This window comes from Nelusetta ayraudi, unplaced genomic scaffold (genome assembly GCF_046127955.1).
Source record: "Nelusetta ayraudi isolate G7.1 ecotype Tasmania unplaced genomic scaffold, CSIRO-AGI_Nayr_v1 ptg000071l, whole genome shotgun sequence".
NCBI lineage: Eukaryota > Metazoa > Chordata > Actinopteri > Tetraodontiformes > Monacanthidae > Nelusetta > Nelusetta ayraudi.
In genome coordinates, this window is record NW_027466121.1 from 3,499,902 (window position 1) to 3,526,319 (window position 26,418).

A 26,418-nucleotide genomic window follows, 5' to 3' on the forward strand; every position below is an offset into this window, starting at 1 on the left:
AGATCTACTTAGCTGCGCGGCAGCAATTGGGGAGTTTCAAATCCCGTCCCTGACGCAGCTGTGCTTTCCTCTGTTGTTCAAGGTGGAAGCGAACGCATCAGATTCCTCTGCAGCCGGGTGGCGCTGACGAGGTTCAATCAGAGAGGCGAGCGCAGGCTGCTGCACCTGGCGGAAGGGTCGCTCCGTTTCTAATGAGTCCTCCATGGACGTGCGCACGCACACATACACACACATATGCACACACACACACACACACACACACACGCATATACCAAACTGTCCTACCTAATTAAATCAGCAGATTATCATAAACATGCTCTATTGTAATAGATCAGAGAGACGTTTTAATTAAATTTAGAGGGAAGGCCCCGCGACATGGCGCACGACTACGCACACACGGCGAGCTACGATCACGTCGGACCGCTTGTGTGCCGGCTGTTCGCTGGATCTGCTGTTTTGCGCGAGTGTGTTTTTGCAGGACGGGAGACGACACGTCAGACGTCTGCAGGAAAGAGACTGGAAGAACAAAACACAAAAAAAGGATGCAAAGGATTGTTCTGAAGAGTCTGGCTACAACTGTGAGCATCAACAATAAAGTGAGAAAGACACACACACACACACACATACACACGCAAACACACACACACACAGGTGGAGACAGCAACCTGTGAGTCAGGAGGTGAGCAGGTGTTCAAACAAAGCCACTGTGCTTTCATCAAGCCACCACCTCCATATCCCAGGTGGAAAGATAGCGCATGCACACACACACACACACACACACACACACACACACACACACACACACACACACACACACGTGCACGCACGCACACACACGTGCACGCACGCACACACACCTGTAAGTGCAGACAAAAGAATAGCGCTGGGTGGAAAAATACAAGGGGGAGGGGGCGCTGTGTGCTCCACCTGTCGAAGGCTAAGAGGACGTCAACACCAAAATAAAATCGCACAATAAAAAATAAAGAGGGGGATTTTTCTAAGAAGGGCATTAGAAGTGCGTGGGTGGCAAAGAGAGGAAAAAATAAAAACCCAAACCAATCAGGCTGCGTCGGAGCGCTTACCCAGAACTTGATCAGGTAGAAGGCGTTCTGCGGACCCTTGGCGAAGAGCTCCTTGAGGCCTCCCTTCTTCTCGGGGAACTTGTCGTAGATCTGCCTGATGTCCACGCACTCCAGCAGGGGGTCGCTGTAGCTGGGGCTGCTCTGGTTGATGTGCACAAACAGGTGCTTGTTGTACTGAAGTAGAGAGAGAGAGAGGGAGGACACAGGCAGAGTTGTTTAGATAGATAGATAGATAGATAGATAGATAGATAGATAGATAGATAGATAGATAATGCAATGTTCTAAACTATAGTATGAAGTACGATATAAAATAAAAACAGAAATAAAAATAACTATAATAAAATTAAATTTAATCTGACGCTTCCTTTTTGAAACTCGACTGTCGGAGTGACAAACACCTGCAGGCCCGGTCGCCCTGAGATTAACGGCGCCAACACTACAAGGGTGTGGCACTACAATGGGAGGCCACCTGTGGCGCTGTGGAGCTGTTTTAGCCCTGAGGTTCTGAAACTGCACACGCTCCCACAGCAGACAATCAAAAATCAAATCTAAAATGCAAAATCTCTGCAGAAAAGACACAACATGACAACAGGTTTTGTTTTTTTTTTACATTGTGTACAGAAATTTTAAAACACATTTCAACACCTGCAATTTCTTCTGTTTGGTGTTAAATATGATATAAATTATGTGTAATTACAAATATTTGAATTGAATGCTGAATCTGATTTCCTTCCCCATCTTACAGTGTTGTAGATAGACTGCGAGTTGGTATGTATATGCTTGAAAGAATCACCTTGGTCACAAAATAATGTGAAATAAGACGACAGCTTTGCCGTCTTTTGGGTGGAAAACAAAATGTTACCTGACAGAAAATACTGAAAATTCGCCCAATCCGATTTAAATCATGCGTCTCCGCTGAACTGCACTGCGTTCTTTGGAGAGAAGATCTTAACGAAAAATGACATGCAGAAACATCTGGCTAATCCTTTAATACCAAACTCCCACCACAGCAGGTGTAACAATCAGATTCTAAAAAGCGTCCTGGTTGCGAGATGAAGTCAATTATTTACCGTGCAGGGCCGACAAAATATTAGTGATCTTGTCCAATTCTACTCTTGTGAGAAAATGGCAAAAGGCCGTTTGGACGAGAGCTTGATAAGGAGGCAACACAGACAGTGTGTGGTTCTAAGTGTCCAAACACGGAGATGGAGGGCAAGATGAATCCCAGCTGTCTGCCAGAGCGGGGAGGAAAAAAAGAATGTGGGAGAAAAGAAAAATGGCAGTGTGTCCACTGTGTGGCAGGATGATAGATAGACTGAGCAGACACAGAGATGGAGCTTTGTAAAGGTTATTCATACCAGGATGCACACAAAGGGCTTTAACGCTGCTCTCTGCTATCTGTCATCTCTGTTTATGGGACAATAGGGAGTGCTCCTAGTGGAGTGGTGCCGCGCGTGTGCGCGCGCGTGTGTGTGTGTGTGTGCGCGCGTGTGTGTGTGTGTGTGTTACTCACTGCCTCCTGGTCCCTCTGTGTCTCCAGGAAAGATGAAAACTCCACCAGTCGTAGTTTGGTGGTGCCGATGGAGCGGCCTTGCCACGCCGGCTCTCTGTGCGTCTGGGCTGCAGTTGGGGGCTCGTAGCCTGGATAGCACACACACACACACACACACACACACACACACACACACACACACACACACACACACAAGCAGTGTCAAAGAGGGAGCTTTGAGTAGCTGCGTTTCCATTACCCCGCCCAAAAAAAATTACACAAAACCTAAATATCGCAATAAAAAATTGGTCATAAAAATGCCTAAACTTTGAAAAACCTCTCAAATATCACTAAAAGGCTTTGACGCTCTCTTGAGGTGGTTTTTCAGACATATTGATATAGAGGTATATCGCAAAAGTGGAATGAAATACTCTTTTTTTGCATTTACACGTGACGTACGGGGTCACCAGTTCACTTCAAGTGAAAATGGCCCGTTATTTTCGGACGGAGGAGGAGACAAGTAGTCAAAGAGAAAATTATAACGAGCATTCGTCAAAGCAAACCAATGTAAACAAGCAATTCTCGTAAATTTGAGTCTCGTAAAATCTCGCGGGCCAAGATTTTACGAGATATTTTAATACTACTAGAGAGCGAGGTGCACGCTCATCGTGGTTAGCGCATGTTTTTACTAGCAGTCCTAATTACCATAGCCTCAAAAGTTTGGACAAATCTTCTCATTTGTGTAAATGTCAGACCATATTGAAGTTATTATGTTTGCAAATCCCGTTCATAATCAATGTTTCTGACAGCCCTTTCACCTGCAGTAGCGACAGAGAGTCAGTGTGACACTGACCCTCTCCCTGGCGGGACCAACTGGTGCGGCGAGGCTGCTTTGCGGACGCAGCGGGGGGGCGGGGGGGGGGAACACAACACGCCACCTTATAGAGAAGCAAGCGGCCCTAAGTGGCGACACAGACACAGGACCTCCTGTCCTGTTGGAGAAAGGACGTAATTGGCACGCGGGACCCTCTCACCTGAGATTGTGGTGGTCCCCGCTGTCTGCACGGAGTAGGCTTGCTGGGCGAAGGGCTTGATGCTGAGAGACACACAGAAACGCGGACGGACAGAGAGGAGAACATTAGACGGGCTGAAAGACGGCGGAGACAGAAGGCGGGGGTGTGTGTGTGTGTGTGTGTGTGGGGGGGGGGTGTTGGTCACACTGCGGTGAATTAGGCAGGCGGGAGGAGACGTCGGCTTCAATGGACACTTGCACGAGTACACATGTCAAGAGCATGTTTAAGTTGGGTACAAGTCCCATTCTTCCCCGCCGTCATTACCTCTGGCGAGAGGAGGGGGCCGTGTCGTAATAGCAGCCGGCGACGGCGGGTGACCTTCGCCAGCCGTGACGGACCACACAATGTGTGAGTCTTTTGGCTCACGGGTGGTAGTACAGCGAGCGCACACAACGTGATGGTGTGGGATACGACTTAAAAGTTAGAAATGGATGAATAAGGAAGCTGAGCATTATTCCAAAATAATTAAAGATATTTGCTGTTTTCAAGAATTCCCTTGGCTGTATTTGGCAAAAGATGCTGTTTAGAGACGTCTCTTCATGTCTAATTCCATCAGTAATTACAAGAAATGTCAAATAAAACTGTACACTGCAGCTCCATTGCTATTCATATTTTAGAACAATACCCAGACCGATAGATTTTCCATCTAAGAGCCCAAAAGTTCTCCATTAAATGGAGGAGAAGCAGGCAGTCGCCTCACTCAGGAGGCCAGAAAGTGGCTGAACCAATCACTCTTCACACTGACAGCGAAGCTGAATTGGCCAGGTAGTCCTGAACCTTCACAATCATCGATTCATCATGAGGTCATCCTCGCTATTTTACCCTTCGTGTAAGTTTGCCCTTTGTATAAACAGATTGAACATACTGTTAGCAGCAGCAGCAGCAGCAGCAGCAGCAGCAGCAGCAGCGAGAATGAGTTTTCCTCACACAAAGCTACAACACAGGAGGAAACAGGGAAAAGATCTAAGCAACGACTCAGAGCAGCTGCTAGTTTCACACCAGACCTGTTAAATTGAACTCTCGTTCGTCTGTTCGGAAAGTCCGCGGAGGTGTGAACGTGCAATCCAAGTCTGGTAGGAACTGAAGAACCGAACCACGGTGTCTGCTGACTGTATAAAAAGGAGGAGGGAGCTTGTGATTTTAAAAAGGAGGCGAATGTGGAAGCACCGAAAAAACCCTGTTCATGTCAGACTGTGAATGTGGAAAGGAGGCCTGAATTCGTACTGTTACGAACTGGTAAAAAGAAAAAATTGTCGGTCTAAATCGCTAGTAATACCATTTTTGTAGTACCATTTTCTGTAATTTGGCGTAATTTTGTGTAACAATGAGGCATAAAGTTGTGGCCGTGGTTGAAATTCACTAGCCAACTATAGTTGGCTGACGGGCTGGTGGGCAGGTGTTGGGCTCACTCTGCACTCACGCTCCAATCATTGATCACCTCGGGTACCACCCTCACAACCGAATCGTCAATTTTTAAAACGGACCGGTAGCCCCCCCACACACCCCCTCCCCCACCCACATGGCGCTGAGCGTGAAAACCAAAAAACAAAACATTTCTGGGTTTCAGAACAGCCAAACCAAAGCCGTAGAGTGAAGTGTAAAAGGTCCAATAGAAAAAAATCTGATGACGAACAAACAACAACGCTTTTAAAGCAGCATCACGGCATTGACCAGATGAGCGAGGCTTCTCTGCTTCTTCTTCGGTAATTCTCGAGGCAGCGCCCCCACAAGGCGGGGAGGGGAACACGTCGTTCGAGAGCTCGGCTTCGTTTTGACAAAGTGCAAAGTGTGACAAACAAAACCCAGACCGGCTGAACATTGCGAGCCCACTCAAAGGGGAGTCTTGACACGCACTTGAGTCGTCCACCAACAGGTGTGAAAACGATGTCATAACGTGTCGCGTCCGAGCGGCTGCACGATTCAAAGACTGAAGGCTCTGCAGCGAAAGAGTGAGAGAGAATCGTGTTGGGTGGGTGTGACTCACTCTTCTGTGGCGGAGCTGGACTGTCCTCCAGGGATCATCCCCTGCCACAGCTGGAAGGAAACACATGGTTACACAACGTTAAGGGTGTGTGTCCGTGTGTACGTGTGTGTGTGACTGTCATGACTCCAAACTGAGTAAATGCGTCTCTGTACTGCATGATTTATTCATTACAATTCCTGTCCTTGTGAGCGTTGTACTTGGAAGGAGAGTGTGTGTGCGTTTGTTTGTGTGTGTGTGTGTGTGCGTGTGTGTGTGTGTGTGTGTGTGTGTGTGTGTGTCTTACCGGTGCATTGCCGGGGAAGCTGGCTCGCACTATTCCGGGCAGGAGTTTGCTGTGTATGGCTGTGGCAGAGACGATCTGAGCTGAGGACATGGAGGAGATGCTCTGCAGTGCTTTCTCCTTGGCGTTCTGGTCCTGCAGAAACAACACGGCCACGTCAAGAACTGGCAAAGCAGGTGCAACGTCTTTTCTGGGGACTTTCTGGCCTTTGAGCATTTTTAGAAAGATTAAAAGTCAATGACTTAAAAATCTACAGTAGAAAGAACTGCTATGAACTGGGTTTCAGGTCGCAGTCGTCCTCTGTGTTTCTTTTTGTATTGCGGTCGACCGGAAGAATGCTTTTTGGGCCGCATTGGGTTGTAGTACCTCGAGTGGCCACTGGAAAAACCACAGCACTGCCATATTGGCAGTCCACCATCCAGTTTTTGCAATACATCCATTGAAAAAAACAAAAGTGGACTCAAAAAATTGCTTTACAGTTTCGTAGGGGCTCTTAAATTGGTGGAGGTTGCTGGCTTATAAACCAGAAGCACTATCAAACTTTCACATCCTCCATCTCTTCTGGTTGTCTGCCAAAATACAATCGCCCCCCCACGCCACTCCTTAGCTATCGATGACCACCCTTGGTTTTGTTCCCCACCACAAAATGAAACATTCAACATAGAATCGCTTTCAGCAGGAGGCTATAAACACAGGGCTTTTTTTTTCCAGAAGCTATGAAAAAAGGGGTGTTGTGATGGGAAGGGGAACTAGCGAGCGAAGCTGCTCCACCACAGTCAAAGATCTGCAAACAGGGACAATAAGGGACCGTCAAAGCCCATCAGCGAAATGTGATACTTATCAGTGTTTAATATATGCACGTCTAAATGGGTTTGGGCTTCTGTGGCTCTGTTGTGTGAGCAGGCCGGGGTGGGGCGGTCTTGGGCTTTTGGCCTGAGGGGGCGGAGAGGGAAGATTGTATCTGCAGCGGCGTCGAGCGCAGAGAGAGCACAAAGAATGCAGCAAAGTGCGCCTGACAGAACGCAGGGAGCCGCCGCGGCCGCCTCGGGCCGAGATTTACAGTCATTCTTTCCCTCGCAGGAAACGCGCCGAACATCAAACTGGACATGAAACTCCCGAGGCCAAAAAAAAAAAAAAAACAACAGAGAGAAAGCCCCAGCTGAGCAGCGGCTGGCTGCGTCAGAGGGAGCAGAGGTGGCTGCAGGGTCGCTAATTGGCAGCTCCATTCAAGTTAAATGGCACTGGGAGAAAGCTGCCCTCCCTCCCGAGACGACGTAATAACATTATGGGATGTTCCGGGATCACGCTGGATTTTCGTATCGCATCTCGGCGGCCATATGGGCTCGCTAACAACCTGGGCCTGAACTCGTCGCCGTGAGACGGTGCGACTGCGCGGCAGACGGCCGGACCGACGATGTTGCGGTGGCGAATCGAGCGAAAGTGTGTAAGTGTAAATAAATAACAATGTCTCCGCTTTAATTCCCATGACTATCGACACTGCAGTTTCTGGCCGAAGGCATCAAAATGGACACACATGGAATTATGTAGGAAACAATAAAAGTGTAAAATAACGACAACTCAAACACGTTTTATATTTAAATTCTTCAAAATTGCCACCTTTCATAAAAAAGCATATTAAGAGTTGTTTAACGTGTTTTTATTTGCCGCATAATTCCATGTATCTTGCTCATATATTTGATGTCCTTGGCGTCTATCTGCAGTGTAGAAAGTTGTAAAGATAAAAAAAAAAAAAAAGAAAGAAAATGCATGAGAAGGCGTGTGCAAACTTTTGACTCTGTCCCAAATTTGTCCATTTCTGCCTACAATCAGCTTGTCCCTGCTCCTCCTCCTTGGAGCTGATTGGACGAGCCATCTGCTCATCGTCACCGTTGCCGCACTTCCTGGTGCAAACGGTGCAAATGGTGCAAATGGTGTTGAACTGAACTCTCGCTCCCCTTTCTTCTCCTCCATCCAGTTTTGATGTGAACCAGCAGCCACGCTTGTGGTCGCCCGCCAGCTCGTAAACAAGCTTGCAGCTTCCTGTTTTGGTCTCCTAATAAACCACACCCGCCCTCCCCCGTCTGATGGACGGATCTGATCCGCGAGATATCAGGCTCTCAACGCTGCTCGGGCAACATAATTAATTAATCAACATTCTTTATTAACATTATGAAAAGGCTGCTTTTTTTGATATTTTATATTGGTATTGTCTTTTTGTCAATCGCATCTACAAGTTTAATCACTGCTGCTGGATGTAGCGCAATCCATGATTAGCTTTACACCTGGTTGCCAGATTAATTTAGATCCCCCCATTCTGTAGAATTTATCAAGTGCAATGTTACACAATAAGATCTTTAATTAATTTCTCTATTGTGGCTCTTTCTTTCTTTTTTTTCATCTCTGCCACATGCGCGGTCCACAGAAGGTATTTTCAATCTCGCCTGCGTATAATCAATGGCGCTCCGGTTAGCTTAGTGCAGTGCATTTTTTTTTTTCTTCTAAATTCAGCCTGTTTTCCTCCTGACGGCAAAAACAGTCAATTCAGGCCGGCGCTTGTCTCCGCCCGGAGTTCCGACTGGTCTTCTCGGAAAACAAGCGCCCCTTTGTCGCTTTACATGAAGTTAATTACGACCAACAGTGAGGGCGGAAAAAGAGGGAGGGAGAGATGGAGGGAGAGAGGGAGGGAGGAGACGGAGAGGGAGGGCGGGAGATTAATAGACAGAGGAGGAGGCGGGGGGGGGGGGCTGCTGAATGAATGTATGGATTTAAGAGAATGACAGGAAGGAGGAGAAAGAGGAGGAGTGAGAACCTTAACGGGCCTAATTGGACACCTAGGATACTGCAGTCGCTGTGACTGGCATTCAGACGCACAAGTCACACAACGTTGGGACCCCGCTCTCTTGGCCAGACAGTGTTGACGGTGTAAACGCCGGCGGATTAGCAAAAATACACAACAAAGTAAAAAAAAAAAAAAAGAAAAAAAAAGAAAAGCTCACCTTTAGTTTGGACTGAAACTCCCGGGATTTCCTTCTGGCTAAGACCTGGATGTGGCTGGATACCTGGAGGAGGAGGAGGAGGGGGAGAAGGAGGAGGAGGAGGAGGAGGAGGGGAGGGAGGGTGAAAGGGAAGTGGTGGTGGTGGGGGGTGGGGGGATAGGGGAGGAGGGGGGGGGGTGCACGAGAGGGTAGAGAGGAGAGGAAGAGGGACCAAACAGTGAGTTGCCATGGTTATGAAAGGACTACTGGGTACAAACACACACGCGCACTCTCTCCCTCTCTCCTTCTCTCCCTCTCTCACACACACACACGCGCGCGCGCTCTCTACTCCCCTGACAACAGTGAATAGACCCATCTCCACGAATCTTTTGAGAGAGAGCAAAAAGACACCTGGGAATAAAGGCCAGGAGCAGAGATGACACAACACGCAGGAGGCGCTGCTCTCAGATGGTTTCACTCTTTGAACTCGGCACAGCATTAACGCGTGCGCACGCACACACGCACACACGCACGTGCACGCACCGCTGCCTGACAAAAAAAAAAAAAAAAAAACACACTTCCGCCGTTCGCGCGTTCCGCCGAGAGGGCGACGGAGTGCAGAGGTGAGAGAGGGGAGTGGACCTCGCACGGACGCAGCCGCACTCTGTCGGCGGCGGTTGAGGCTGAGCAGAGTCTGACAGCGTCACTCCGCAGAGGAGGGGGAGGAGGGAGGAGGAGGGAGGAGGGCGGCGCCACGTGCCACTTCCTGCTCACATGTGATGTGGGTTTTGGGTGATGTCACGGGAATGTTACAGTAAACGACCGGACGGCGTGTTTTTTTCGGGTTCTTCTTCTTCTTCTTCTTCTGATTTCATCGCTGGCTCGGGGTTTTTACTGCGCGGCCGAAGCGAACGGTTCTTGCAGTGCCACGTGCGATTTCTCAAAGATTAAGTTCCTTTGTGAGGAACAGCTCCGGAGCGTGAACTGTGAAATGTAATTTAAAAAAAAAAAACTGATTTTCTGAAAGAGTTACAGTGGTTTCTCTGAAATAGAATAGAAATAGAATAGAATAGAAATACTTCATTGATTCCAAATTGGGAAACTAGACTGTTGCAGCACTAAAAAAAAAAATTTAAAGCTGCAAATGATAAAATAAGGCACCAACATGTCACTACTGCTGATGAAGATTTTGGCTTTGTTGCCTTGTTAAATTCAATGCTCTTTACATTCTTACATGTTGCCTTGTTAGGCGTGAATAATGCACGTTGGTCTCGCGATCGGTCTCACGGTCAGCACCATCTTGAGCTTCGGGTTCGTTTTGAAACCTGAAGATTCCATGTTTGGATGTGTGGGCGGTACCGGAGGTGAGCAGTGATTGGAGTGTGTGTCCCAACACCCGCAACACCCAACAATTATCCACTACACTTTAGCTGTGACCACAACTTGACGGATATTTTTTACTCGAAATTTGACCAAAACGGACAAAATGAACATTGATTGATTTTTTTTTCCTCAATAATAACTGTTTATAAGATTTCACTATTAACCTCAAAAAACTGAACCTGTTAGTAAAGGTATGAAATTTTTAAGCCCCCTTTCCCCAGGCATTTCTTGTCTTTTTGCAACCATTTTTGGTGGTCCCTGCTGGCCAAACAGGAGAATGCAGGTTTTTCTTCCTCGTTGGCCTCCTCTGTCAAACCAGATGCTCAAAAAAGGAAAGAAAAGGTGTGTATAAACTGAATCCTCAGCCAGAAATAAAATATCTCACGGTGGTTTTCACCGAAAAGCAAAACAAACAGCTCAAGCGACATCAGTCTGACACAAAGCAACACAAACAGGGGGGAAAAAAGTTTAACTTCAAACCCTCTTTACCTGTTTCCTCGTCCGTGTCTTGCCCGTTCGCAGCTTGATGTACCTGGCGATCAGCTCGTTCCTACCTGAAGGGAGGAGACACAAGATTTCCACATGAAACATGTGGCCTCTTTACAAACGCACGCACACACACAAACAAAGCCCCCCCCCCCTCCGACAACAAAACAAAAACTTAGCGGCTGATTTAGCGCTGTTGACCCCATGAACCGGTGACGTGCCGCTTCGCATAGTAGCGCTGTAATCACCAGTAGCTCTATTGAATGCTCGGCCACATACGCACACTAACGCACAAACACACACACACACACACAGGCACAAATCACACTCGCCTCAGCCCTGAATACACATGACCCAACAATACAGGCATTCATGCAGACCGGTCGTCCCCTGATTAAAGGAACCAGCAGGCCAGCTGTACCCATGCTTATGTGAGTGCACGGCCGCGCGCGCGCGCACACACACACGGTGCTGAATAATTCAACCCATTCAATGGGGAGCACAGCAGACTCAGCATGACCTGGCTAGTATAGATTAGTGGGGGAGGAGCAAAGAGTTACATGCAGAAAACCTGTCAATGTGCATGTTTCTTGCGTGCATGTGTGTGTGTGTGTGTGTGTGTGTGTGTGTGTGTGTGTGTATATTGCATGCACACGGGTAGTGGTTCATTGCAGGGCCATTAGTTCTCAAAAAGTTAAAAGATGGCTAATTAATTCCGATTTTTCTTTTTGAGGGGTTGGATTATGTAACTTGGCAAATTTGACATTTTATTTTATTTGCTAACAAGCGTATCTTTGGCCGGCTAGCTCAGTTTTGTTTGGTGTGTGCTCTTTGTGTGTGTGTGTGAGTGTGTGTGTGTGTGTGTGTGCATGTGCGTGTGTTCCTACCAAGTGGAAAACCAAAGTCAGGCCAGCTGGCCAACCGATGGTCAAGATCAGCACAAAGCCAAACCTCTACACACTATCCAAATGGCTCGCAACAATAGCCCTAACTAACTAGCAGATGGTGTGTGTGTGTGCGCGCGTGTGTGTGTGTGTGCGCATGTGCATGTGTGTGTGTGAGCTGACCAAGTCCACTCTCACTGAGATAGGCAGCTTAGACTGATAAAATCTACAGCTCCCCGTGCAGGTGTTTTCCTTCGAGCAGTCAAAAGCTGTGACTAACAACAGGGCGCGCACACGCACGCACACACATACACGCATGCATGAGTGCCAAGACACACACACACACACACACACACACACACACACACACACACATGCATGTATGCACACAAACAAGCAACACACACACACACACAGAGTGAGTCCTGGCTGCGGAGGCTGACATCTGACTCCAGAGGGGCCAGCTGGTCTTTCTAGGAGGCTTAACGGTGAATTATCATCCTTCACTAACCCCGCGGCACACATCCATCGCCCCTGCCCTCCCTCCCTCCCTCCCTCTCTCTCTTAAAAACTCTCCAGCACACACACACACACACACACACACACACACACGCACACGCACACTCTGTCCAGCCATCCATCCATCCATCCGTCCTCCGTACTGGCTGTTCCCTGCTGTCTCCCTCCCCTCCCCTCCCCTCCTTCCTCCGTCCCTCTTGTCGTGAATGGGCTTCCCTCCTGCACCCCCCCCCCCGCCCCCCCGCCTCCCCTCCCAGCCCTCCCACTCTGCCCAGTGAAAGACTTCAAGGCCAAAGTCAGACGGCCATTAACCGTGACGAACAGGAGCCGCCCCTCATCCCCTCCCCTCCCCTCGTCGCCGCCGCCGCCGCTATCTGCAGGCTGGAGGCGCGGTGTGCTCGGGCAGATACCGACGACGTCGCTGCGCGCGAATCTAGTTGAGCCATTCCTGGAACCGGCCAATGGGGACGCAAGGAGGACCGGAGGGGGGGAGGGGGGAGGGGGGAGAGGGGAGGAGGAAGCTGGCCCAGTACGATAAAATCACAAAAGCTAAACGCAAGCAGCATCAGAGAGAGAAGAAGAAAAGAAGAAGGGTGATGGCAAATTATAAAAAAAAAATAAAAAAAAGGTTGATTGAAAGGCTTCGGGTGGTAACCACGGCAACCCGAAACAAAATAAGTGATTTACCTCCCGGGATGAATCATCTACGTCAACGCTGTGTCTGTTGCTCGCTCTCTCGCTCTCTCTCTCAAAAAAAATTCCCCTTTTTCCCAATTTCCTGTTAGAGAAGCGCCGCCTGGATATTAGACTGTCTCGGCACTCGGTTACGTGGTGATTAAGAGCTTCGGCGGCGATACAAAATAACTTGGAGGGGGGAAAAAACCTTTTAGCCTAAAGCTCAAAGCAGCTTTGCCGACTTCACCCGGAAAAACAAAGCTGCAGTATAGCGGTGTGTGTGTGTGTGTGTGTGTGTCTGTCTCCTGGGAAGTGTACCCTTGGAAGACCCCTATGTGACTAGACCAGTGTTGCTCAACTGGTGGGTCGCTGAGCTGTTTTGATTGGATCGCGGCTTTTTTTTTTTTTTTTTTTTTACAGAAAATGTTGGCCATTTATTTTGCAGGACATAAAATTGAATTAAATAATTTCAATAATTCATGACAAGACATGATAGAAAGTGGGCTGGTTAGCATTTTTATTTTTGTTGGAATAAATTTGGGTCATTTGGGTCACATTTCTTTCCTTCTCTTGAAGGAAAGAAATGTGGGTCCTGTTGGGTCCTGAGACTCCACCAGTTGAGAAGTACTGGACTGGACCAACCTGCAGCAGGACTCCTACGACCTCGAGGAGACTCTCTGATCTCAGGTGGGCCAAAAAAAAAAAAAAAAAAAAAAAAAGATTTTTATTCATTAACAACACTGTTAGTTAAACAGAAACCCCGTGATGGGAGGAAAAAGAAAAGCCTTTCGTGGTGTTAACTGAGCCGTCCCACACGTGTAACGTGTAAGGCGTAACTGAACAGCGAGGCCGGCCTATTTTTGAAAGAAATTGAGGAATTGCTTCTTTCGCTGTAAGGTCACGATACACCTGCGGCTCTTGATGCGTCCCTACATTTATATTTCAGTGCCGCCGCCGCGGCTGCTGCTGCTTGCTGCTTCCCTTGCATGTGCGTGAATTACATCTGAGGTGATTTTCATACACGTCTGTATACGAATAAAAAGTCAACTGTCTGACCGCGCAGCCGCGAGGCGATACTTCAGCGCGTTTCATTGGCAAACAGCCACGTAACACCAGGCGCCTGAGCAGCTCTTCGACTTTGAGAGCCCGTTCAAAATCCCTGGATAAAGATCTGCCATTCTCACATTTCAGGGTTTCACATATGAATGTACAGAAGAGGGATGGTGGCTCACTGTCACGTTATTACGTGAAGGTTTTACGTTGTTTGCGTGAAGCCATCGCATTATTTTGCGATCGTGAAAGGCTCACTGTCACACAATTCCGAGATAATTTTCATGTTATTTCATAACGAGTCAAAACTAAACGACACAAGGCAAGCAAAGGCTAGACTAGACCGTCTTCTCAAGTGCCTCCAACTGAACTGGCACGCGTCCCATTGAGTCCCTGCCACTTCGCCATGGCTCCAAATGTGGATTCGTGGATGAAGTTTGTGGATGAAACTTTTGTTAATTGAACAAAAAACACTGGACTAGACATTGGCCACTTGTTAGACAACAGGGGTCCGAGTTTCAGAGAGCGACAAACACCAATACCTCTGCTGTGACACTGGCAGTCTTGGCTAACTCAAACATAAGGAAGTGATGAAGCCTCACATGTACAGTAGAGAAGGCTTATCTAGTGCATATTAGGGTGTAAATACAGTCCACGCAAAGCAGGTAGTTGGAAGTGGTTCTCCACAACACAAGGGGATGATTTAATTTGATTTACAAGACAAGAGAACAGCCATTAACTTGTAATAATTAGCTTTCTTTGCTCAAATCAAAGTCATTACAGCCAGCAAACACTACTCAGAATGGACTTCTGGGAAAAGGTACAATACTTGCGACCCAGAAGTGATTTTCTTTCTGCCATCTTAAAGTTAAAAAATGATTATGTTTAAATTTTCAAACTCAGTTCTACTTCAAAAGTCACAGGATCTTTTGCTCAAAATGCCACAGTTTCGCTCGGGTCACATTTAATCTAGATTTTTCAATGGAAGAAAGCATCGGCATTAGTTCACGCAGCAACGAAATACGCGGATGAAATATTTTAATTAGATGTTTAAAGATGTCTTCATCCTCATTCACAGCGTGTTGGAGGCTTTTCCCATAATACATCTGTTTATAAGTCGACCCTGATCCCTGGCTTAAGAGACACACAGGGTTCAATACCAATTAAATGACTTTTATCTCCGCCCATTGGATCCATATGATATTCCTGTAGGGGAGCAAAAGCCAGGGGCCATCACATTGTACCTTTGCTTCGGATAATAGTGCCATTATTCACCCTTCTGTTCCCTTCTCCTTTTATGCACATCCATTTATGATTTTTCAATGCTCCTACCCCGCCACGTTAATCCCAGCACTTTTGCACATTTTATTCTTACCCCTTTTTCAGTCCGTTTCCCTGCAGCAAGAAGGACCTATTCTTAGACTCTGATAGGGCACCTACCAATAACACACAGCTTCTTTTTCTGTAGCAATACGTATTTGTTGTTCATTTTCACCTTGCAGAAATGCTCAAGGAAATAACCAGCAGTATGGCGCTGGTGCCGGCTTCAGTTTGCATAGCAAGGCAAAGGAAATCAAGTTTTGTAAACGTCCTTCAAAATCGTGCAATCCTGTTTTTTTGCTTCATCTTGCAACAGGATATCAACGATCGAGATCGAGCGTGGATAAACTGAAATTTGTGTGTTTCACTGCGCCGTCAAAAGCCAACTCGACGCGGGTTTCGTAACTTCTTAGTAAAAAAGATCAGGACGAAGCAGGAGGCTCAACCCTCCTCGCCTTTTCCACCCTGCCGAGCCCAAAGGAGCCACCGCGATACGTGTGTCAACAACTTGGACTCGGAGTCACGGAGATAAGCGTTACAGTGCCGGACATGCCGCCGAGGCAGGGAACAGAGTGAGCCGAACGGTCGGTAACTGATCAGAAAACAGCGGGGAGCACAGCCGCTCGAGCCTCACACTCGCTCCCCGTGCTTCTTCTGTGGCCTCTGAGGTCAGCGTGCAGCAACAAACGCTATCAAATCTCATCAGGTTTGAGCTGTGTAGCCCGATATCTGTGAAAACTATTGAGGAAAAACTATTGAGGTGAAAACTCAAGAGGATGCAACACGTGCGAGAGGGTGTTGCATCTGTAGAGGATGGTTTTCGTTTTCGGGGATCCTCCCTCTCGGATGGGTTGACTATAGTGACTGATATGTAACATACTCGTAAGACCGACTGGAAACGCTCCTTAGAATGGTGCTTGGCAGGGTTGAAGTGCGACAACTGACTGGTTCCCTGCTTTGGCTCCTTCGGTTTGACACAAGGCAAACCTCACGTTACAGTGTGAACCTCATTTGAGTGTAACATCACAGAAGATATGTATGTACAGCACTGATCCTTCACATCGTCCATTGGAGAACGTCACTTAGCGTAAGCTCCAAACGGAAAGACAAATGTCTCGCAATCATTCCTTTGGTCTGATTTGCAAATTTCTCTTAAAACGACAACAAAAACCCAAGTTAGGACTTTCCTGGATTCTGACTGGCCAAAGCCATTGTCAATCAACATTCCATTCAGCCGGAATGCTGAGGTGCAGCTGCATTGGCGCCACACCAAGGAAGTTCAACACTTTTGCTGAGGTGCCAACTTGTGGCGCTGTCGGCTGTGAAAATAGAAGCAGCAGCGGTGTGGAGTTTTTCCGAATGCCCACAGGATCTTCATCCGTTTCAACAAAACTGACTTCCAAGTACTAAAAAACCAGAAGACTGGAATAATGCTGCTGCTAACTTAGGCCCTGTTTACACTTGGTCACTTGTAACTGTTTTGGGGGATTGGATCACGAGAGCGAATCTCAAAGCACAAGATAAGATAAACCTTTATTCGTCCCACGACGGGGAAATTTAGGTTTTACAACAGCCAAGAAGATAGGGCAAACAAGAATAAAGTCAACGGAGCATATAAAAATAACCTAAAATAGTGCAAAACAGTATAAAGTAAAAAAGTAAATAAACAAGAGCCTATCGAAATAGAAATAAGTGAACAAGAGCCTATACAGAGAAAAACAGTGAAAAATATGCACAGCTGAAGTAATTATTGCACGTTATAAATAGATGGAGGGGTTATTGCACTTAGTCCGGTTTGTTCGCACGTAGCATTAACATGCGTCTCGAGCGTGCCATTTGTGATCGCATTACACCCCCCACCACCCGCCGAACCTATGCAAATGCAACATGCGTCATTTACGTTTTTTAACGACTGGGGGCGGTAAAGCGCAAAACCACGGCGAGCTTTACATGGCAGCGAATAACTTCCTGTTTGCGGACTATATCAAGTCACTCGTTTTAATGCTACCGCAGCTCGTATGGATCCGAACGAGGAGTAACGACTGGTGGGACAGAGTGGTGACGACTTTATTTTCAGATCAACAGTGGCTGGCAAATTTTCGGATGCAACGTCGCACATTTAATCACATATGTGGGGAAACTGCGACCGCTGCTCCGCTGACAAAATACGCTAATGCGTGATGAAACCACCTCCCCGACGTGGTTTGGGTATTCGGATGACAAAACGGATTTGGACGGTTTGCACTTGGTTACTTTGTGTGTTTTTTGCCGATGGGAATACGAAAAACGCATGAAATGACCAAGTGCAAACAGGGCCTTAAAGAAGCCCGTGCTTGCAGTGCTCACTTCATTCCAGGCAAGGTATCGTTCATCAGCCCTTTCTGTTGGATTACACTGAAAAGCCGAGGATGCACTTGAAACCCATGTTGCCTAAAGTTATTTTGTGGTAGGTATCCCTCGCAATCCTTAATGGATAACAAAAGCGCATATTAGGAAATACCCAGTGAGGGGCCGTGGGGCGTGAAGGCTCTCTGTTTTATCTGCACGGACAGTTTCTGACCCCGTGGGGCTCGCTCATCTTCGCCAGGTTCGGAATGTTTGTACACAATGAGCGGCTCTATACGTCGAAATAAGTGTTTCCATTTGCCTTGCAACAGCTAAATGACGCGCAACCTCAGCACGCAACGCTTCCATTCACAGCGTTTGTCGCGGTGGGGATATTGTGCTCCGTTGTTCAATATTGACATGCATTTGAAACATCACAGATGCCATTCACCGAACTACAAAAGGAACCACCGACGTGTTTTTTTTTGTTAGTTTTTTTCTGTTTCGCGCCATTCACGACTGGCCACAGTAGGTATGTGACTGGAACACTGTCCAGAAGCATGCATGCAGGTTAGCGTGAGTCAGACATTTAAAACGGGGGGGGATAAAAAGATGAATAGTCCATGAAGTGCAGTTCCAACTGAGGTCCGGAGTGGGAGAGAAGTGCCACTGCTCTAAGCAGAATAGCCCATCGTTTTTTCGGTATGTTGGAGCCACGCCCCCCAGACTCCAAGTTGGCGGCCCCACTCAATGAAGTTGCTCACCCAGCGTATTTGTTTTTGACTTCCGCACTAATGGGCTCATAGAGCATGCGCAGTAGTGATGATCTATTTGACCAATCAGAACGATCCTGGAGAACTTTATTTACAGACACATCAGGACGCAGCCAATCAGAACGAGCTGAGACACAGCTGCACGTACGACGTTGTGACGTCACGCTGGGAATAAACTCTTTTCTGGTCATTTTCTGGCCTTTATCTTTTTTTTTTTAACAACTAAAAGACCATAACTGAAAAATCAATAGAAAGATTTTCTATGAATCGTGCAGTACCTCGAGTGACCACTGGGAAAGATTGGCGGGCCGGCATATTTCCAGTTCTTATAATACATCCATGGTTGGACCTAGTAGCTCTACTTCCTGTTCTCTCTGTGACATCATTGACACATCTCAGTTTGACATCACCATTGTTAAAACGCACAAAAAGAGCGTTTGCACCACTTTACAGTTTCCCCCAGAACCTCTTCCAAGTGAGCCTGTGCACAAGCCCGCACACTCACACACACACACACACACACACACACACACACACACACACACACACACACACACACACAAAGCCCCACACCTCCTGGCTGTCTACAGGTGTTGCTGTGAAGCCCGGGTTGTAAGTCCCGGCCCACCCAGCGCCAAAGCCCAGTCATGCTACTGCAGCCCGGGGTGAGACAAATGCTGCACATATGGCTGAGATCATCAGGTGTCCGCGTACTTCTGGCCACGCTGGGTTAGCGAGGGTGGGCTGGGCAACGTGATCGAGATCCAGAGGAGGGGTCCATCCAGAGGGAGGGGCCGGGTACAAATGTGGTCCAGGCAAAGTGAAAATGTAAAAGGTCAAGTTTAGAGTAGAGAAGCGTAGAGAAATCACTGGAGTGCACTCTGCATACAGAGAGAGAAAAAAAGAGTGGAAAGGGGAGGGAGGGAGGGAGGCGCAGCTGGTGGCAGCCAGAGTACCATCTGTTCATCACTCTATTAGTTCTAACACACACACACACACACACACACACACACACACACACACACACACACACACACACACACACACACACAAGCACACGCTCTCAGACACAGTGTCACTCTTGCTCTCCAGCACATACACGCTGCACCTATAGCTCACCTCTATTTCCTCTCTTTTACAGCTACAACTACCCCCCCTCCTCCGACCCCCGGTCTGACCACACGCACAGCGGCGTGTGAGAACTGAGCGCCGAGCCGTCACAATTATTTGCAACGCTTGAAAAAAACAAAAAAAAAACAAAAAACAAAAAACGGCTTCATTGTCATCGTCGCTGAATACACAAACAAGCAAAGGCTTCCCTCGCTCTGCAAAGGTCAGGCTACATGTGTATGAATTGACTTGACATCCCATAATGGATCTGTACATGTAAGTTTCATCATTCTATATATGAATACACACACACACACACAGACATATATATATATATATATATATATATATAAATATATATATATATATATATATATATATATGCATGCGTATATGTTATGTGCATTGATTTAAAACACTTGTGAAAAAGGCAAAGCAGCAATGAGACTTTTTGGTCAGTTCAACTTGGAATCAAGAGCTCTGAAATAGCATAGCATTAGCTTACAGCTCTTTGACAAGTGGCACTTTAGCAAATAAGTAGAACTAAAAAAATCTTTGCTAAAATGATTTATTACAGAAGCAGCTTTGACGAGTTTGGCCACTTCTTGCTCATATATCCCTTACTGTTCCTCTTTCAGAGGTTAATATTATGTTTTTACAACCATTTCACATCACTACACAACTTTGTAAGTCTAACTTAAAACGTAAAAAAGGTAAGTTAAGCCACTATGATTTCACGAGTTTCCCATGTAGAAAAACGGGCAATGTGCAACCGACACGCGAATTTAATGAACGGAGCAGATAGCGATGATTAACATCGCGGGCGTCTTTTTCACGGCTGTGCCAGCCTAGCTCCTGTCTTTTCACTGAATGAATTCCACTCCCCGCCGTCACTCACCGTACATCTTTCCTTCATCAGACAGGATAATCTTCCTCCGTCCACAGGGCGGGTAGATGGCCAGGGCCTCCTGGAAGCTCTGCTCGATGTCAGGGCTCCAGACCCCCTCGGGGTCCCCGTCCATGTTCTTATCTCCTCCGGAGTCACTCAGTCTGTCCATGTCCTCGCCTGCACTCTCGCTGCCACTCCAGCTACTGCGCTCCATGCCGGCAGGTAACGTGAAACTAGCCGCTATCGGTGCCTCGGCGCTAGGCCGGCCTGGTGATTGAACGATTGAGTGGCAAAGCGGCGCTAACTTCACCAAATGCTAATGGCAATAATTAGCTCCCAGAGGGGGTCAGCTGTGGACCATTAGAAACTGAACATTAATGCTGGCTAAAGCTGCAACAACAGCAAACCTAAACGCCAGTAGCAGCTACTAGCGGCTAATAGCAACTGGTGGAGTGGAGAGACAGTCCAAAATCCAGCCTCAGGCAGCAGGACTCCTAAAAAAAAAAAAAGAGAGAGGAAGAAAAATGATGGTTAAAACTAACCATGACAATTGGCAAGTGTTGAATATTTGTGCAAAAGTCTGAAAACTTCAACGTTTCATGGCTTCGGAATATTCTTTGACAAGTAATCAATGAGAAACATGTGACAATCATTCTTGACAGCAAACAAATGTAAACGTGAAAAAAAATGTAAAATCTCGCAGGTAGAGATTTACGAGAATTACGGCTTATGCGCTTGACAACATTCAATGGAAACACCTGCAAATTGTACGTCGAAATATTGCTTTTATTTTGCGAAAAACTGTCATGGAAGCGCAGCTATTGTCTTGATATCATTATCATTCGTGCTCCCTGCTCCTCAGGAGACAACACCCAGTAATAAACCGCAGGCCTCCTTTTCAGAAAAAAACCCCCCAAAAAAACAGGGCAGCCATAATGGAGAGGAGCTCCTCTGCCCTGATTTAAGCTGATATTAAATCTGTATTTTTTTCTTCCTATTTTTTTTTATACCCTGGAAATTTTTTGTAGTGCAGCTTTGACTTGTGATGAACACATTGCAGGCCCGCGTCCTGGCTGCCGGAGGGACGTTATTGCTTCTTTTCATGGAGGAAATTGCCTATTTTGTTAAACCGTTGTGGTAGCCCGACATCAAATCTAACATGCACATAAGTGGAGCAGGAGCAGGAGGAGCAGGCAGGCAGGCAGGCAGGCAGACAGACAACCAAGGTAGGGGGAAAAAACAAAACGCGAAACTAAAGGGGCTTTGCCAGCTGCCTACAATTCTTCTAAAATCCCCCACGGTAAACAGCAGTGTTGGCACGGCGTACACACACACACACACAGCTCTCACAGACCAGCATATGTGCACGCACACACGCGCGCACACACACACACACAATTACAGTGCCAGCTCCTTGGGCAAACACATGTCATTTTGTCTGTTCTTGTACTGTTCACACTTCCCTTGCTCTTGTCCGTGGCCGCAGCCTTCGCAAGCCGGCAGTGTGAAGGGCGCATCAGCGTGTGTGTGTGTGTGTGTGTGTGTGTGTGTGTGTGTGTGTGTGTGTGTGTGTGCGTGTGTGTCAGGCTGGCTAATTTTAACACAATCACACTTGACAGCGTACATGCAACTGAGGCATGTAGAGCAGCGGGCAACGTTTTTTAACCCGCTCAGCGTTCTTGGGTCCCGCATCAAGACTTTGCCCAGAACCTTTGGGGGTGGGCAGGAGGGGAGGAGCAGCGGGGAGGGGGGAGAGGGGTGGGGGGGGGCGGCAAAAGCTGCCGGGGGGAAAAACATCCGCTTGGCTGCCGCTCGGAGGCCAGCGTGTAATGAGCGACATCGACTGCTTTCGACTCGAGCTCGTCTTGTAGCTCTCTACCCCCCCCCCCCTGCTTTTTCTTCACCTCCCCCCCCCCACCCTACCCTACCCCCGAACTCTCCACCCCTGTCCGCTTCCTGTCCAACTTCCTACCCTCGCTGCCTTCCTCCTCCCAAGCCGCCGAGCCGCCAAAACTTTTCCCTTCACACAAGGATCCATTCATGCACAGGGCTGCCGGCTGAATCTGCATCCTGTATGCTGGAGTTTGTGAATTTTTATTTATTTATTTTTTTGTTGGAGACTAAGCCGGCCGTCCTGCAGTCGTGCTTGTTATGTATAGTACTTGGAACTAACCAAGACGTCTCCCAAAAAAAAAACGTCAGTGTTTCCTCGCTGCACTTATTAGCTCTCCCTATTTTCACCTCCACAAAAAATAACGGTGTAATTGTTTAAGTCAGGTCTTCAGAATCACCCTCTGGAAAAAAAGAAAATCCTCAACATCAGAAAATGTGCGCCCCCCCCCCTCCTCGCCCCAGAGCCAAAGTTAAGAGTGTGAATCAGGTGTGAAATATGCTGGACGTAATTTCCCCCCAATTCCTGCTTAAAATTGTTGAATTAGCATTAGTCATTCATGTCATCCTCTTAGGTTACACGATTGACTGACGGGGATATAATTTTAATAATATATTATTATTTATGCATATCAATGGCTATCTGAACCTTTTGTGTGAGACAATTCATAACTATACAGTATATAAATATATATACTGTTTAAAAGGCTGATGATTTTTGATTTTAGGGCCCTTTTTGCGATGGTCATGGAAAAATATAATAGTTTTCCAGTCTATAAAAAAAAAAATCTCAAAACCCCCTTTTTAACACTCAGCTATTATCCAAAATACAAAAGACCATTTGTGCTCTGCCTGTTCTGCTTTGAACACCAGACAAAGTCAGCGTCCGCCAGGCTAAAGTGCTTTGCGACTAAATAAAACCAAAAAAAAGTGTAAACATCAAACTTTTTCATTAGCACGACACTCGAGTCGGGCTTTGCAACATGAAGTGGCCGAGATGAAAACATTTTTCTTGGCTTGTGAAGAAGAAAAAAAAACACGTAGCAAAAAGCACAAGCACTGGAACGATAACGTAAGAGCACCAAATACGACCAAGCGGAGTCCGATATACGATTAAAATACGATTAATTGCGATTAATTAATTACAAATTATTACAAAATTATTCAAATTTTAAAATCAAGTCCCACCACTAAAGTATACACATTTCTAAGAAACTTAGCGGCAGCGACAGAAGCAAGAATCACAGAAATCCAGAACACTTTGACGTGATCTGAACGGTTAGCGAACAAATCCTTTGACCCCCACGAGGATCTCCGCTGAAGCGCTGACAATCAAACACCTACATTCGCTCGGAACGGTCCGCAATTTTTTTTTCCAAATGCACATTTTGCCTGTATTGTATTCAAAACACTCAGCGGCAGCACCAAAGTGTAGGTAGCTCTAGTGGGGCACTTCAACACTCACGCATGTGGGTGCTGCGAGAGAATTCACCGGGGGGTGATGGAAGTCCCTGACTGCACGACTGCATTTATTTAAAAAAGGCAGAAGTGAAACTGAAATACCAAGGTTGTCTCTGTTATTTCATTCAAGGGTATCGAATTGCTTCTATGAAAAAATTGCAGGGAGGACGGATTGAATAAAGCCAAAGCATACATTGAGATCATCTAAAGTTGAATTTCCCTTTGCGAAAACACGCACATCTTTGACACGGTTGTCTTTTTTTAATTGATATAAATAAAACGTGTTGCTCTTCCAATCTCGCCGTGGTCCCTTTGCTCCAAGTTATCCTGTGGAGTTGTTTTACTGCAGTTTAGCCACATTCACTTCCTGTTTACACGGCCGGTTGCTTCTGGTTATGCAAAGCTACAAAGCCTCTCTCCACAACCTGTTTACATAATGACAGAAATTTCTTTACTCCGGTATCGCCGGTATGGATGAACAGAGCTTGTCTGCTAGAATAGTCTGTCTAAAACAACTTGGTTTTCTTCCGTCTGCTCTGAGAACACCTCAGAATGCTTCACTGTTGTGTGGTTTCTCTGGTTGAAACCACCAGAGGCTCTGTGACTCTGTCCTTTTGAAGAAGCCCGTTAACCTTTGCAGTCATTTTATGACATGGAATTCATTAACTTGGATGCTGCCACTGGATATACCCTACCAGTCAAACGTTTGGACACACCTTCTCACTTCTCCCTTTCCAATTTACGACTATTTACATTGTATATTTTCCATGAAGGCATCAAAACTATAAATCATTGCATATAGAATTGTATAATAAACAAGACAAGTGTGAAATAACTCAAACAAGTGTTGTATTTTAGATTCTTCAAAAATAGCCACCCTTCTTATAAAGCATATTTAGAGCTATTTAACATGTTCTATTTCTTCTTTGCTACACAATTCCATAAACACCTCACATAGTCAATGTCTTGTCGTCTCCCTGGAGTGCATGTTTCTTCTATCAAGTGCACACTGTATTCCAAACTCAAACTCTCTGCTCTAACCCAGCATTTGAAAAGTATTGGGCACAAGCAAATAATGATCAAGGACTGTAGAATTAGGAGAGGCCGTCCGGGAAACAATTCCAACTCACTCTTATACAGTAAATATCATCAAACGCCCTCTCACATAGGCAGTCAAACTCTCGTCCGTACTGGTCAGCAGCTTGTTCATACACATAGCATATCAGCCAATCGCATGGTGGCAGCTCAGTGCATTCAGGCATTTAGACTTGGTCAGGACTGATATCGGACGATGGTCTCTGATGGGAATTTTGACAACATCAAAACCGTTTCTAGGCAACAGTAAACAACCACTGGTTACAACCTCGAAGCAGGACCCATACGGTATGTACATTTAAGGGCCACTTTATTAGGTACATGCTGCCAGCATGGCGGACCTAATAAAGTGGCTGGCAAAAAAAAAACAAAAAAAAAACGGTGGAAGACAACAGAATGGAAGGAAATCAAGAGGACAGGCAAGAATAAAGAGGGGAGGAGAGGAAGACAGACAGAGGACACAAACAGCTAATCGAAATAAAGTTGGAGGGGGGGGGGAGGAACGAGGGCTAAATAAAAAGATGGGAAAGACAATACGAGAGTTGAGCAGAGGACGTCGGGATGGAAGGACGGCAAACCACGGAAGCGGAGTGAGGGTGAGGAGGGTGAGGAGGGTGAGGGTGAGGGAGGACAAGGAAAGTGAGAGGGGAAGAGGAGCAGCGGAGGAGGCCCAGCAGCAGATGGACGCTGGAGAGAGACATTAGTCACACAACAATCAACTGTGACTGGGCGACTCCTCTGCACCCCGGGAGCCCCTCCCCCCTCCGTGTCTCTGTCACCAGGCAGGCCCGGGCCACTCCAGCCAGGACAGCAGGCTCCATGGTGTCAGTGCCAGCCCCCAGGAGGGGAGACACACACACACACACACACACACACACACACACACACACACACACACACACACACACACACACACATACACATACAGGGCATACAGCCACAGCCCTGCAGCTGCCTTGGACTCTCATGCTCTCCCTCTGTGTCGCCTTTCTTCCTTTTCCACTTCTTTCTTACAGCGTCACCGGCTTCCAGCACACACACTCTCACACTCTCACACTCACACACACACACACTCTCGCAACGTGCATGGCGCTCAGCAGCCTCTGTATTTCTCCGACGCCGGCCGGTTATTTTGTTACGAAAAACGCTTCAAACCGTGCGCACGTGTCAGAGTGCGTGCGTCCGTTGTCCACATATCAGTGGGGGGTGCGGGAGTGGTGGTGGTGGTGGGGGTGGGGGTGGGGGGGTTGTGTTCGCCGTGCACGTTGAGAGCGTGTGACCACAAGCTGTTTTTTTTTTGTTTTTTTTTCCCGGCTCTTTCGCCCGTTCCTCAACTCGCCGGCATTCGTTTAAACTGCTTCCAACACGTGCCCGTGCGCGCGCACGCCGGCACACACATTTCCTTGCATGCACAGAGGTTTAATACAAGAGGATTTTTTCATAATCCTCAGAGCAAACATTGTTCTACTTCACAAACGTTTCCCGTGTTTTAACAGTCCCCTATGCCCCCAAAATAAATTGATTTAGAATCGGAGAACTCTCATTTCCAGGATTCTATTTTTCTGTTTTTCTTTTTTTTTTTACTTCCCCACCGCACACGTATGAATTATTACGATTATTTCGCTTTTGAATCAGCGACCTTTGAGAGTCGGCTCTTATTCATTTTTCCTTT

At 47.0% G+C, this 26,418-nt stretch overlaps 1 protein-coding gene across 1 annotated transcript in view; it reads right to left on the minus strand.

Annotated features, from left to right (window-relative positions):
- Window positions 1–26,418, minus strand: part of tead1a (TEA domain family member 1a) — a 43,544-nt gene that overhangs the window by 4,942 nt on the left and 12,184 nt on the right. The window contains exons 2-9 of the mRNA XM_076042678.1: window positions 20,310–20,794; window positions 10,759–10,823; window positions 8,908–8,970; window positions 5,915–6,046; window positions 5,632–5,681; window positions 3,609–3,670; window positions 2,596–2,723; window positions 1,083–1,256 (exon numbers count right to left, since the gene is read on the minus strand). Of these exons, the coding sequence (XP_075898793.1) occupies window positions 1,083–1,256; window positions 2,596–2,723; window positions 3,609–3,670; window positions 5,632–5,681; window positions 5,915–6,046; window positions 8,908–8,970; window positions 10,759–10,823; window positions 20,310–20,514 (879 nt within the window). The 5' untranslated portion in view covers window positions 20,515–20,794. The remainder of the gene's footprint in view (window positions 1–1,082; window positions 1,257–2,595; window positions 2,724–3,608; window positions 3,671–5,631; window positions 5,682–5,914; window positions 6,047–8,907; window positions 8,971–10,758; window positions 10,824–20,309; window positions 20,795–26,418) is intronic.